The sequence below is a fragment of the Dendropsophus ebraccatus genome, chromosome 11 (assembly GCF_027789765.1).
Source record: "Dendropsophus ebraccatus isolate aDenEbr1 chromosome 11, aDenEbr1.pat, whole genome shotgun sequence".
In the NCBI taxonomy this organism is placed as follows: domain Eukaryota; kingdom Metazoa; phylum Chordata; class Amphibia; order Anura; family Hylidae; genus Dendropsophus; species Dendropsophus ebraccatus.
This window is the reverse complement of record NC_091464.1, coordinates 83,663,470-83,679,387: the sequence shown is the minus strand read 5'-3', so window position 1 is coordinate 83,679,387 and position 15,918 is coordinate 83,663,470. Positions and strand designations below refer to the sequence as shown.

General features: G+C 43.0%; 1 protein-coding gene across 4 annotated transcripts in view; it reads left to right on the top strand.

The window, feature by feature from the left end:
- ANKRD13B (ankyrin repeat domain 13B) overlaps positions 1-15,918 on the top strand; it is a 143,409-nt gene that overhangs the window by 92,820 nt on the left and 34,671 nt on the right. For all 4 annotated transcript variants that reach the window (XM_069944964.1, XM_069944963.1, XM_069944967.1 and 1 more), the window contains exons 2-3: positions 8,048-8,183; positions 10,680-10,804. In XM_069944964.1, coding sequence (XP_069801065.1) covers positions 8,048-8,183; positions 10,680-10,804 — 261 coding nt within the window. The remainder of the gene's footprint in view (positions 1-8,047; positions 8,184-10,679; positions 10,805-15,918) is intronic.

Genomic DNA, 15,918 nt, shown 5'->3' with positions numbered 1-15,918 from the left:
CTGTCCGAAGAAGGTTCTTGGTCAAATTTCCTCCCCTAATGCCCAGGGAAATCTTTTCTAAGCCCACAACCCGCAGACCCTCCACCTTCTGCCACTTTTATACTACAACCACTTTTATACTACAGCCGTCAGCCATCGACCGCTCATTGCTATTACGCGTAGCACTTTAGGTCAGGACCTAAAGAAATGATCAGCTGATCATTTCATTGGCTAATCGTTCTCTCTATTACACGGATCGATAATCAGCCCAATCATCCTGATTCAGCCAATTATCGCTCTGTGTAATAGGGCCCCTACTGTACATTGTGCATACAAACGCATGCTGCTATCACCTTTCATCAATTTCACACAGAGACAATGACCCTATCATTGTGGTACTGTTAGGTCTAGGTGTGGTAAGTGGTTAAACCTTTAATGTTGCAACCAATTTTAATTTTAAGAGCTAATTTTCTTTTAATTCACAGAACCATACAAGGGTTCATTTTTTGCGGGGCCAGTAGTGATTTGAATGGCATTTTTTTTTTGCTGTATAATGTTTATAGAACCAATATATTGTAGTACTTATTGGGGAAGAATAAACCTGAAGAAAGGAGCAGTAGCTTCTGGGTGATTGTAATTTCAGGGGAAGACCCAGGGAAAGAGAAGATGTGTCTACCGCTTTATCGACCCAGGACACAAGTGGCACAATGACTTAACGCCTTATTATCTTGCCACGTGTCAGACACACAGTGACTTTGCTGCTGGTAAAGAGGGGGCCTACCTGTGGATTCACCTGCTTAATTGTGAGCCAGTCTGGGCCTGTCTTGCCCTCTGGTGGGCCACTACTACCCTGATCCAGGGATGCATGTAGATAAATAATGCTGGTCTCTTGTGTAAGAGAATGGCATATCCTCCCAATATCATAGATGTCGCTGTATTAGATATGTATGCTCAGATGCTGCACAGCTGAAGTGTGTAAAGGGTTATTGTTTCTTTGATTGTCACATTGATCTGCGGACCAAAAGGAATCTGTACTTCTTCTCTGCTATCACCTCTCTTTACTTCTTCTGTTTGCACTCTTCACCCACTCACAGTGCACCTAAGATGCTAGGAGATAGGAAGTCACATGGGTGGAGGAAGTGTGTGAGTCTTTCGTGTTGGACTTTGTAGAGGAAGGACGCAAGATAGATAGCTCTCTGCAGTGGTCCTCTCTGGGCCCTGGCCCTCTGCCAGGTCTCCGTACCCTCAGGAGTCAGTCTTAGCTAGAACCTCGTATGGGCAGGAAGCAAGACAGTGCACAGCTAACCGTTTCTTCTCAGCAATGCTGCACAACACTATGCAGTGTTAAACACGAACTGGAGAGAGTGGAACGGCTGCACATCCCATCTATGGCTGATACTTATACCGCTAGGCCTATATTAAAAATCAACACTAGAGTGTCTGTAACACTATGCAGTGTTAAGCTCTTCCAGGAGACGACAAGTCAGAGACAACCTCAACCCACGCCATGGACTAGAAGAAGTAACAGAGCAGGACAGTATCCACAAAAGCCACAGAAGCTAGGAACTGATCCAGATAGAGCAAAGTTGCAGTAAGCCTAGGAACTCTATCTCGCAGCGCAGGTGTCAGCAGGGAACCCTCAGCATTCCTCTTATCGCAGGTAACAAGGTCTGGGGCCTGTGTCACCCTCTAGGAAGGTTCAGCCGAGTCGAGTGGGCATAAGGTAGTGTAAAGACTAAGCAAAGGTCAATACACGGCCACAGGTCTTCTTCTTCTTCTAAGTATTCTACCTCATCCTCCAACATCCCGGCAGAGCACAGTACTACTTGGGTTGAGACTCTCACGACATCCTCCTCTCTGCTACTCTGCTTCTCTGCATCACTCTACAAGCCACTCAGTCAGTACAGCTATATCCAACACTGTATTCCTATCGCAGATTCGGTTGCTGTATTACCAAGTATCTGTCTACCAAGTGTTATCAAGTGTATTATCTTATGCTTTATCAAGAGAGACGTTATAATCTTGTAACCTACTGCAAGCAAGCACTTTCCAGTAAAGAACAGCTTTATTTATGATAAAGAGACTCTGTGATCTTTCGCCTTACACCGACACAGTACACACCACAACCTTGGGACACTTCCCCTTTCTGTGGGTGGCAAATCCGATAGTCCGGGAGGGTCACTTCACCACTCAGGTCCTCCGCGATCACTCTACCCCAAGCGACTCCGTAGCAGCCCGGCAGGACACTGACCACAGGGGAAAAAGGTACAACCAGCTTTGTAAAATAAAAGCAGGCGTGCCCTCACCTCAAGGTCTGGCTGTATCTCGGCCAACCACCACCGGAGTGGAGACACACCTCACCACCTAGCAAGTGACAAGCCGCTCCTCCGACACAACACTCCAGGGGTACACCACAAAGGTCGTTGGGTTTACAATACTAGACCATTGGAAGGGTAGGTGGCTAATCTGAACTTTCCATAGAAACCCTAGGAGCTCTAGCAGCGAGCTGTCAGTTGTGGCAGCAATTCATGTCATGATAGCACCATGCGTACCTCAGTCTATTAGATATGGTTACGAATAATTCTCTATGGTTATTATTGTTTCTCCCACAGCAAATAATTAGCATTAGTTAAGAATTTCTTGTGCAGCAATACAAGCGCTCCGTCTATTTTATCTTTGATACAGTTTGAGAATTTTTTCATGGGAAAATGCTTTGATCATAGTAAAAAAAAATATCTGTGCATCCGTGCTGCTCCGAGGCTTCTGGAATCAGGAAATGTTGGAAAGTTCACCCAGCTGGTGTGTATATGTTTGTTTCTATCTACTTTTAGCTAAAGCTGCCAAGTACTGTATATTCTGCAATTAATACACACTTCAGTGGAGTGGAGGCAGGTATGGATGTAGCTATATGGTGTGGAGAGGGTGCAGGTACCTATGGCAATGGGGGGGGGGGGGGAGGGTGCAACAGCTTCTCTGCAACTTAAAGTGAATGTTAATACGGACATGGAGAGAAAGAAGCTGCTGCACCTCACACCCACGGCTGACACTAATGCCTCTCGGCTACATTTAAAAAACAACACCAGGATGTTGGTATATAATTTGATCAAACCATAGCAGAGAAACCAAACCAAGCAGAGAAGGGAGGCCACGGAATGGCCCTGCAAACCCCACTGTCACAGGACCAAACCCACTGGGGCCCCCCCCACCCAGCAGGCACTACCGGCAGAGAAAGCAGCCACCAAGAAACACAAGTGTGAACAAGGTCTTACCACTCGCCACTAGTTCTCCGTTTCTACCTCCGGTGCAGTGGTGAGTAGTAAGACCTTGTTCACAGTTGTGTTGCTTGGTGGCCGCTTTCTCCGCCGGTGGTGCCTGCTGGGTGTGGAGGGGCCAGTGGGTTTGGTCCTATGACAGTGGGGTTGCAGGGCCATTCTGTGACCTCCCTTCCCTGCTTGCGCTTGCTTTGCGGGGTTGGCGGCCGCTGACCGACACAGTGTTGATTTAGTGTAGGGCCAAGGAACCTGCACGTGGTACATGAGGCAAAATGGTTTGATCAAGTTATATACCAACATCCTGGCATTAATTTTTGAATGTAGCCAAGAGGCATTAGTGTCAGTCATAGTTGTGAGGGGCAGCAGAGTGTCCGTATTAAAGTGAATGTTTTTTGTCCCTACCCCGATTTGAGACTCAAATCCTCAATTGTTCCTTGACATTTTGGTAGTATCATGTGTGACACATAACTCATAGAGTTCCTAGAAGGAGTTAAATTTTTCCAGCGCACATGTCAGCAAAGAGGATCTTTTATGACGCAAAGCATCTGTTCTCTTAGTTCTGATTCCCGGCACAGCCATGTGGGTTCTTTCACTTTCAGGAGATGCAGCAGTCTCTTCCCCACCACGCTCAGCCCCCCCGCCTCTGTCTGAATACATGTCGATTCTATGCATTACCTTTGGTATTATTCCTTATCGCCGTACGCATGAATGCTTTGTGCTCTTAGCAAGTGCAGCTAATGAAAAATTAACTGGCCTCCCATTTCACGTAAGTGGTCTTTGCAGGAAGCGAGGAGGGAGTGGTGGGAGGCAGAAGGATAAAAGGATCCCTGGAGATAGATTTTGTCCTGATGTCTATACATAATGACTATTTATATGTGTCAGGCCGGTAACAATGACATCACGTCCAGTGTCACTTTAACAAGCAGAAGGATAAACTTGTTTTAAAACGAGGAAAAATAGCAGATAATACGGTCATAACAATCCATACATCACTGTTTGCGGATTACTATGGCGACATTATTATATCGACATATCTGTCCGCTTGAAGAAACACATATAAATCACAATGGTGGATATAAAATATATCCATATAAACAACCGTAACTTAGTCACAGTCATATGAAGCCAAAAATAAATTATGTGGTGTTGCGTTTGGAACAAATATATGGGCTGACCAGTTATGTCTACAAACCAAGTATCACTTAGGCCTGTTTTACATTGACCTATAGGTATATGTCCACAATAAGATCCCAAAACATGGACGTGTTACTGGTGAAATACCATCAGTAATATAGATCAATAGTAAATACAGATCATATACAAATGCCTCCATTAGAGAAATGATAGCCCCCTATTGCACAGGAGTTGCCGAGGATGAAGGTATGTCTCTTAACTTCTCCACGACGCAGTTCTTGTGCAGTTAGTAGTTTATTACTTGGTCCGGTAAGACCATTTGGAGCACTAGGGCACTGCCTGCCTCCATAGTACCAATCCAGCCCCAGCCGGCCTGCCCCTTCTAATGATTATTAGTGGATAATCTATGAAGGGAGGCAGTGCTTCAGACGGTCTAACCAGAACGAGGAGTAAACAACTACCTGCACAGGAACGACGCCGAAGATGAAGGTAAGAGACATACCTTCCTCCTCTGCGCCTTTGACATAGTAGGGAGACATCTGCCGGTTAGATTTATCTAACCTGCTTATAGTTCCTCTTTAAAATGGTTATCCAGGATTAAAAAAAAACTTCCATAAACAACACCCAACTTTTCTGCACTTTGGGTGTGGTTTTGCAGTTAAGCTCCATTTACTTAAATGGAAGAGAAACGCTAAGAAACGAGTGGTGCTGTTTCTGGAAGAAACCTGGATAACCCCTTGGATCCTTCTCCACTTGGGCATTTCCCAACACCAGAACATATGAGTGTAGCACATGCAGGTTTTTTTTTTAATCTTGTGTGAATTCCATACATTTACAGCCTGATTCAGATGTAATGTGGATATGCTAAATACGCTCATGTCAAAGCCTAATACTAATAAGTGTGCATGTCTGTTTTTCTCTCCCCTAGGAACATCACTGGCCATTTGTAATACTTGTATGGCCATTACATTGTAATACAGATACATTATTCTTACTTTATAATTAGAGTTTGCACCGAACATATTAAAATGCAGATTTTATGCAAATCGGTAATAGAACAACCATGAAAACCAGTTTGAGTTATTTTCTGTTTCCTTTTAATCACTTTTTCCCCCTTAAACTAAATATAATTAGCTTTTTAGTTATTCTTTTTGATGCGGTATATTGTGTTCCTCTGTAATTCTCCCACTATTAGGGCTGCATTATTTATTACTCGCTAGGGTTATCACAACAAGCGGAAATTATGCACGTTTATTTTCATGTTGTAACTGTTGGTTGAGCTTATACAGCTACATCTGGAGGGTCGGGGCTGCTGATTCATAACATATATCAGTAAAGTGATATTACTTTGAGATTACAAGTTATGTTGCTTCTCAGAACTTTTAACTCTTCTTACTAAAAACAAAAACATAACAAAAAAACAAAAGATTTGTTAAATGTAAAAGGGGTTATCCAGCGCTACAAAAACATGGCCACTTTCTTCCAAAGACAGCACCGCTCTTGTCTCCTGGTCAGGTGTGGTTTGCAGTTAAGTTCCATTGACTTCAATGAAACTGAGTTATAAAACCTGCACCCAACCTGGAGACAAGAGTGGTGCTGTCTCTAGAAGAAAGTGGCCATGTTTTTGTAGCGCTGGATAACCCCTTTAACCTGCCAGTGAAGTCATTTGGTGTCTGGCAAGTATTGTTAAGCTCATTTTACTGAAACCAAGTTTATTTAAAGTGTCACTGTCGTTTGTCAAAAGTTTTGGATGGTCCAGGTCTGAGCGCTCAGACCCGTACCAATCGTTAGAACAAGCAGACCCGTACCAATCGTTAGAACAAGCAGACCCGTACCAATCGTTAGAACAAGCAGACCCGTACCAATCGTTAGAACTAGCCGGGAGAGGACCATGCTACGTGCGATCTCTGTCACGTGATCAGTCAGGCTCTGTCTGATTGCCTATGTAAGTCTATGGAGCCTGACTGATCATGTGACACAGAGCCAGGAGAGGATTGCACTTTTTTCTACGGGCTCGTTCTCCTGATCGGTACGGGTCTGTACACTCAAATCAGGACCGATCAAAACTTTTGACGTGTCTCTATGACATGTCAAAAGTTTTTACAAACCACAGTGACACTTTAAAGAATTAAGGACCCTGTGCTTGTGTGACCCCACCCTATTACTTCTAAGAAACCAGTGGGAGTCCGGCCATTTGAACCCCAAACATATTCTAAGAAGCTAAATCAGTGATCTGGGTTCTTATCTGTTTTTCCCTGCACAGCGGCACCTGGCAACTTGTGGTGCAGGTGCACAAGTCCCCAACAGAGACTGGAAAATCCACTCAGGTTCTAACCACCCATTATCGTGGGACCAAAGGGATAACAATTCTCCTTACAAGCACTTTAAAGATTTATGGAGACTTAAAGGCCATTCCTGCTCCCCTGGAAATCCTGGGAAGAAAGCTATGCAAGGTTGCTCTCTCACACCACCTTGAGAAGGTGGCTTTCTTTCACGTCAGTGTTTCACTTTAACCAGGAATCTTAGAACTGCGACTAGGAATATGAGCCTTTTTTTGCTAGCTGAAGCAAAAGCTGAAATACCACCCACCCACCTACAAAGATGAGCTTGTGTGCAGCAAATCTATCATGTATAATAGTACCAGCAAAGTGTCTTCTATATCTCTACATAATCGTCAGACATTTAACAAATTATTACTTCCATATGTGTGTCCAGCCATCATGTGCATGGGGTCAGTGGAGCCAACAATAGGGAATAAGAGAGAGGAGGTAGGTGGTATGATTTACATCAACTCCATGCAACATGCTGCCCCTTTAGGGTCGATACAGTCTGCCACCTGAGGCAAGATACTCATCCCGCCCCATGGCAGATAAGGCACCGTCTTGGGTTTTAAGATTAGAATTTTTGGATGAGAAGTTGAGTACATAAATATCACAAACATCATAAGGTATAATAATATGTTTTTTATTCATCAAATCCTGTTTCAATACTGTCCAGTGGGCAATACAGTTCTAGGCTATGTTCACACTACGAAAAAGTTCCGGAGCGTCCCATAGAACTGACATGTCAGTTTTCTGCAGTTCTGTGGATTGCGGCCGTAGGAAACCCTGTCAGTTCACACAATGAAGCAAGCGGCTTGCTTCATTGTGCCCTATGGTGAGTTCTGATGCGGGCGCACGCTAATGCACCCGAATCAGAGCACTACGGCCATAAAGATCATCAAGCCAGTACTGCAGTACCGGCAGGGATGATCTTTGCAGAGACCGGCCGTTCCGTGGCCTGGCTGGATCACGGAATGGCTGGTCTCTTACATAGTGTGAACATAGCCTACAGTGTAAGATCAGGCAAGCTTGGTTTAGGATCTGCATCATGGATTCCATTACGAACAAAAACAGCAATATAATGCTGCGGCATTACAGACATCAGCAGCATCCAGTTTAATCAACATGTCCATCATCTTCATAGAAAATAGTGCCGCTATAGCAGGTTTTTTTTTTCTTGGAAGACAATGGAATCTGTGACAAATGTTCCTAGCAGAACCATTGATGTAGATGTCAACATAGTCTTATATGTGATCTAACTTTTTTTTTGCACATTAAATCTGCATAGGAAAAAGAAACCAAAACGCTCCATATTAACATAAACCTCTTTTTCTCTTGTAGGACCAGATTGAACAGGTGGACCCACGGGGACGGACCCCCTTGCATCTTGCTACTACTTTAGGTCACTTGGATTGTGCCAAAGTACTTCTCAATCATGGGGCAGATGTCAGCAAGGAGAACCGCAGTGGATGGACCGGTAAGTGGCAATAGACATGATGGCTGAAGAAAGATCTGGTAATTCACCACTTTTTGTCAGAGAAACATATATTATATTTATTGATTGTTATGGCAACGTTACCTGCTTAGCGATTATTCCCATACAGACTTTAGTTTTTTTTCCTACTAAATATCAAAACAGGAGAAAACAATATTTCTTTATTATAGGGCTTTTTTTCACTATGGTCGGGAGGGGGTGGATGAAAGCAACAACGTCCACTTAACTCCCAGATTCCAGGCCTGGGTCTCGCATCACGCTGCTCCAGTCCCCTGACGCTTCTTGGTCTAGGATGACATCTTAAGCCCGCCGTAGTGGGGTCCCGCCTCTGCCAATGAATGGCTGAACAGGCTTGAAACGTCTCAAGCTGCTTCATAGGCCAGAAAGCGCTCGGGGACTGGAGAAACGTGATGCAGGAAACAGTGCTGGAATCTGGGTGGTAAGTGGACATTGTTGCTTTCACACACCTTGGCCATAGTGGAAAAACCCTCAAAATGTATCAGGTCAAAAATTCCATCACATGGGGTCTTACCATTAGATGGCCTTTGACCTGTGCATTGCAATTTGCCCAAAATGATTCCTGAACAATTTGGAATAGGACAAATCTAAATATTTTAGGGAAATTTAGAGCAAATTAGATTCTATTAGAATCAATTTGTCAGCTTGTTAGTTCAGAGATGTAACTATTACATATACAGCCATGGCAGCAGTAGGAATTCTGGATATTTCCTTATTATTTTGAGGGAGACATAAGATATTTACAGTATGTGTACATGTATGTGCCCCTATAACAAGAGCCTAGTACATCCATTCATATTGTCTCGTAATAGAACATATCTGTAGAGTTTTTGTCACCCATCAGGATCAGCGACCATGATTGTGGGATGCTGCTAGGTTGCCATGGCAGAAGTGGTTAAGAGGATCTAATGGACATAAGTCTAGTGATTTTAAAGGATTAACAGCTGGCAGGGAACATTACTCACCTCTCCCTGTGCCTCTCCTGGATTGCCGATCCAGGACTCCCGCCAGGCTAAGGGATCTCTTTCTGCTCGAATGTCATGACTGGGGCGGGATACCACTGCAGTCACTGATTGGCTGAGCGGACAATCCATCAGCCGGGTCAGGTATTACCCCTCGAGTTCTGATGTCGTGACAACAGCGGAACTTGAGGGGAAATGCTTTCCAGTTGGGGTTCCGGAGCCTTTGTCTCGGCGCTTCGGGGGCACAGGGAACGTGGGAACGTAGTGGTTGTTTATTATGTTCCCCACTGCTAAGGATTGTCCAGGGCTGTTTCTATAGAACAGGATCTCAGTGCTGAGACCCCACCAATAACTACATATAACTAAGAGATGCATGTGGCAGCACTCTTCACTCCCTGGCACTCAATCTATCTCGTTGCCGTCCATTACGTCTATGAAGCCTGTCTCCTGCCGTTAGGTAGACTAAGGGTACTATTACATAGGCCGATGGGGGCCCGATAATAACTGTAAATGAGCGCTCGTTTACTGGGCCTGTTACACGGCCCGATAATCGTTTAACAAGGGCTGCATGGACATCATTACCAATGTCCTTGCAGCCCTTGTTTAAACTACATATATTATCTATCCATGCTGCAGGGCTCCACTTGCAGTCTTCTTCTCACCTGGTCCCGCGCGCTGCAGCTCCAGAGCGGCCTGTATGAGCTCACAGGCCGCTCAGCCAATCACTGGCTGTGGCGGTCCCAGACAGTGATTGGCTGAGCGGCCTGTCAACTCAGACAGGCCGCTCTGAAACTGCAAAGCGCAGGACCCTGGGAGAAGAAGACCACTAGAGGAGCCCTGCAGCATGGATAGGCAATGTATAGAGTTAGGAGATTTTCAGCCGCCGGCCGCGCACCGCTATTAAATGTGGCAATGCACGGTCGGCGCCCAACAATTATAGGTTCAATTCTAAATCAATGATCAGCTGATGGTCATTGTCATCGGCTTATCGTTGTGTTTATTACATGGAGTAATCGGCCAGATAGGGCCGATTCGGCCGATTATCGTTCTGTGTAATAGGGCCCTAAGTGCCAAGCCGCGGAGTGAAGCGTACTGCTATGAGCTTCTCCTGGCTATTTGTAGTGATTGGTAAAGGTCTCAGCACAGATCAAAACATGTGACATATATGCATGACAAATCAAAATTTTTAATATAAGACGGTAATGCTTTAAGGGCTCAGGCTACAAGACATACCTGCCTGATCCAACACTGCTGTTGTTTTGATGGTACCCAATCCCCCATGTTCTGCTTGATGGCCGCCTTGTCACATAGGAACACTTAGCTAATCACCGTCCATTGTATTGACCTGCCTCAGCCAGGAATGGTCTCTCCCAAGGATGACTCAATACAATAACTATAGTCACTATAGTTGATCCAGTCAATTTATGTTGATATAAAAGTTTTGGATTGTTCGATGTATTGTGTTGCGTTTGTAATACGGCCTATTATTTCCATCCAGTGCTTCAGGAGGCCGTCAGCACACGTGACCTAGAGCTGGTCCGGTTAGTTCTGCGGCACCGTGACTACCAAAGGACCATTAAACGCCTGGCAGGGATACCTGTCCTACTGGAGAAGTTACGCAAGGTATACTGGATTCATGTATGACTTAGTGTCTAGTAACCCACCCATTCTGTCTTGGCTTTCAGTAGTATTGGAAATAGCGACCAGATACACACCTGAGCTGATACACACATGATAGGATTTTATTTTATATCACATAACTATGGACATTTGTGGAGACTGTGATGCCGGAAGCATTCATGTATGTTCTCCATTCTAATATATAAAGTACATTGAGAACATTTAGGGGGCTAGCATTACTGTCTCGCAGCACTGCTGTCCTGGGTTCATGTCTGGTCAAGGAACACATCTGCATACAGTTTTTGAGGTTTTTCTTATAGTACTTTGGTTTCCTTCCATACGCTAAAAATATATTGACAGAGTAGTTTAGATTGTGAGAACTGATGGGAGTGATGACAATCTCTGTACAGTGTTGCAAACACGTCAGCACTATACAAGTGGAAAAAAAAAGGCTCAAGTTTTTGTAAAACTCCCCTTTTGAGCATAGATCTTTCCAAGCCTGTAACCAGAACAGAACGTCTTATCCTTTTCCTATAGGCCCCGCTCTCTTCTTTGTATGCTTCTGGGGCAGATTGCATCAGTTTGCATAAGGGGCTTTTATCTAAAACTTTTGTGATGGCAAGCATGGAACGAGATTTTAGAATTTTTTCAACTACAGGGTTTTTGTCAAATAAGACTAGGTTCACACTACATTTTTTGCAAAAAAACAGATGGAAAAACTGATGTATTTGTGCACATCTGTTTTGATCCATTTTTCCATTGACTTCCATTATTTTAAAAAACACAAATGCATCCATTTTTTACTAATACAAATGAAAAAAACCCAGTGTGAACCCACCCTTATGTAGCTAGGGGCCATATTACATGAGTAGACAGCTGGCTGGTATGAGTGCCGATTGACAATGCACAAGTCAGTCGGTGCTTATGTAAAAAGCTCTTTAGACTGGGCAATAATTGATACTAAAGATCCCTAGATTTATATCATTGCTGAGAGTGGTTGCATCACTTCGGCGTTTAGCTAATGGACAAACTTTATTAATATGTTTGCTGATGACTGGGTTTATTACAATGGGCAATTATCAGCCCATTCAGCCAATAATCCCCTATCTATTACAACTGTAAGGGCCGCACTGTCAGGAGCAGCTGTGGAAGTGTCTACACCCGCCTCTGCACTGACAGGCTGCTCAGCCAATCACTGTCCGAGATAGGACAGCATTGCACCCAGTGATTGGCTGAGCGGTCTGTCCCTGCAGAGACCAGCTCAGAACTTCCAGAGGCGGCTGAGGGGAGTGGGCAGAGGGCAGAAGCTAGAACACCAGGGAGCGTGGACAGGTATGTATAAAGTTTATTTTCTTTACACAGCCATAAGCCATTGTTGAAAGACAATGATCAGCTCATGCTGGTTTCTTCGGCTGATCATTGTCTTTCTTACATGGAGCGATAATCAGCGGAATCGGCCTGACTGAACAGATTATTGCCCAGTGTAATAGGGCCCTAACTTTCCCTATGGTAATGTGATACTGCAAACAGATATGGGAGCTGTCAGACATTGTGACCTTGTATACTCAGCAAAGAGTAATATTCACATAAATGACTGTATTATATTCCGACCCTTATTACGATCACTCCTGGAAAAAGATTCCATATTTCACCTGCTTCCTACAGGAGGCTGACCTAGTCCCTGGGGACGTGCATGTGTTAATGTGCTTTTTTATGTCAGTAAATCCCTCTAGTGCTGGAAGGCCTGTTTACCTAAGGCACTAAATGGGTTACATGTCTCCAGAGGCTTCAAGTGCAGGAAAAAAGGAAGACTATTAGGTCCTATTATCATTGTTTTTAACCTATTTATAGATCAGTGGTCGATGGCTAGAAATATATCATATGTCATTCATTACTTTAACTTGGCACTTTAACTGACATAGTGAAATGATGAGATTGTGAGGACTCTTATTTCATTATCTACTTTACTGTCTGGAGACAAATATAGTATCTAGTATATCTATCTTTATCTATCTATCATCTATCTATTATCTATCTATCTTTATCTGTCTATCTATCTATCTATCTATGTATCTATCTCCTATCTATCTATCTATCTCCTATCTATCATCTATCTATCTCATATCTATTATCTATCTATCTATCTATCTATCTATCTATCTATCTATCTATCTATCTATCTCCTATCTATCTATCTATCTATCTATCTATCTATCTTTATCTGTCTATCTATCTATCTATCTATCTATCTATCTATGTATCTATCTCCTATCTATTATCTATCTATCTATCTCCTATCTATCTATCTCCTATCTATCTATGTATCTATCTCCTATCTATCTATCTATCTATCTATCTATCTATCTATCTATCTATCTATCTATCTATCTATCTCCTATCTATCATCTATCTATCTCATATCTATTATCTATCTATCTATCTATCTATCTATCTATCTATCTATCTATCTCCTATCTATCTATCTATCTATCTCCTATCTATCATCTATCTATCTCATATCTATTATCTATCTATCTATCTATCTATCTATCTATCTATCTATCTATCTATCTATTGGTGTGTTTACACAGGCAGATTTATCTGACAGATTTTTGAAGCCAAAGACAGGAACAGACCATAAACAGGGATCAGGTCATAAAGAAAAGACTGAGATTTCTCCTTTTTTCAAATCCATTCCTGGCTTTGGCTTCCAAAATCTGTCAGATAAATCTGCCTGTGTAAACGCACCATAACTCCTATCTATCTATCTATCTATCTATCTATCTATCTATCTATCTATCTATCTATCACACGAAAATCCAAAGCACTCCAGCATAAGGTGAAAAAAGGTAGTGGTTTATTACAAAAATGTGCAGAAACAGGATGCAACGTTTCAGTTCTCTCACAGAACCATTATCAAGCATGGTTCTGTGAGAGAACTGAAACGTTGCATCCTGTGTTTCTGCACATTTAGTAATAAACCACTACCTTTTTTCACCTTATGCTGGAGTGCTTTGGATTTTCGTGTGATACTTGGGGATCCCCCCAGCCAAGGGATTTGCATCCTACTGCACCCGCTACACCTGTGAAGAAGTGCGGCTCTTTTCTCCTCTGTATCTATCTATCTATCTATCTATTTGTAGGGATCCCGTGCCAAGGGACTTACACCTGTGAAGAAGTGCGGCTCCTTTCTCCTCTGTATCTATCTATCTATCTATTTGTAGGGATCCCGTGCCAAGGGACTTACTCCGTATAGCACCCGCTACTTGGATTCGGAAGTGCGGCTTTCTCCTTTTTCTATCTATCTATCTATCTATCTATCTATCCATATTCTATCTATCTATCTATCTATCTATCTATCTTCTATCTCCTATCTATTATCTATCTATCTCCTATCTATCTATCTGTCTATCTATCTATATTCTATCTATCTATCTATCTCTCTATGTTTGTGTACATTACATAATGTAGTATATTTTAGCAAAGTGATGTGTGTTGGTGCCACCATCAAATTAAATCCTTAGTGATAGCTGTCAGTATTTTGCCTGAAGCAAGCATTTGTCCGCCTGTATAACAGACAGCCATGTAAAGACATTCATGTCAATTTACAGATGAAAACACAGGCCTGTAAATGTCCTATCAAGGCTGTAGTTCCCATTAATAATTCAATGGTGGCAATGCTGTAATAAATAATTAATTGGACTGAGTCCTATTTAAATATTTCCCTAATGCAAACCAGTTCCTGAAATTATTCAGGTTATTTTTTTCTTTCTAATAAAGAAAGGTGTTTTTTTCTGTTTATTTATTTTGTTTTATTGACAGCCTATCCTTAGAAGTCCTCAGTATCTGATTATAGGGATGGTGACATCCAGTAACCCACAAATCATCTGTTTGCCAAAGATCAGAATCGTGCTGGGTTACTGCATCCTCCCTCACTTTAAGTGAATAGGAGCTGAGCTGCAGTTACCCAGTGCAGCCACTACACAGTGTATGGAGCTGTTTGGCTCTGGGCACTGTGTGACAGTTAAATTGTGGGGGAAACATATATATATATATATATATATATATATATATAACAAGATATAGGAAAAGGCGGCACTCCAATTTTAGTGAATAAAAGTGGTTTAGTTTATTCACCCAGTATGCAACGTTTCAATCTTCCCAATGAGATCTTTGTCAAGCAATGTAATCAGCAGTAAGGGGCTGGTATATAACACACATAAGGACAGCCCAACAATTAGTGACATCATCATAATCACAAAATATAAACAAACTGTAAAGTGCTATAGTGTAAATATAATTGTACAGTGAAACAGTGTAGTCCATCACATATCGGCTGTGGTAGATGCGGTCGATCGCAATATATAGACATTAGTCCATAGAAAATTATAGATAAAGTAAGTCCAGTAATCCAATGGTTAATGGGGGGGGGGGGGGGTCGTGACTCACCAAGATATATATCAAGCAGCTGCTCCGCCATGCCATGTACTCGGTTCGATCACTGTTTGTACACAAAGCTATTGCGCATGTGCCAGGAGCGCACCAATGAGAGGGTTGTTACGGAGTGTCATGATCGCCAATCCTGTGGAGAGCCTGACGCATGCTCTATAGTGTCCCAGAGTGCAGTTCCGCCATCTTGGAATCTGGACAAGGCAGCCCGTTCTATGCAAGCTTCATGTGTCAGTCCGGGCCCTGTCACTGCTCTAGGCGCATGCGCACTGCCGGGTACGCCATCTTGGAAATGGGAAAACTTGCCCATACTGCACGGGCTAACATGGGCAATAATACTTGAATAGTGAGTCCACAGCTATAGTGTTCGGCACCCCAGGAAGCACCGCAATGGTGTCCATCTGGGAATCTACCGGACTGGTCGACCTACTGGCAGTCTTTCCCACCTTATCCCAAGGTCTTCCACTATAATGTTGCTGTGGCTCACATACGATGACAGGGTCCCAAAACCAAAAGGATCTATGGTGGTCAGAGAATGATGATCGGCTGCGATGACACTCCCAATCCCTCTCTTAAAAAATGGATTATAGGGCTATGTGATGGTGAGTGAACGGCCGGACCCCATTTATCTGAAACAAAAAGAAAAAAGAATAAAGATAAATATATAA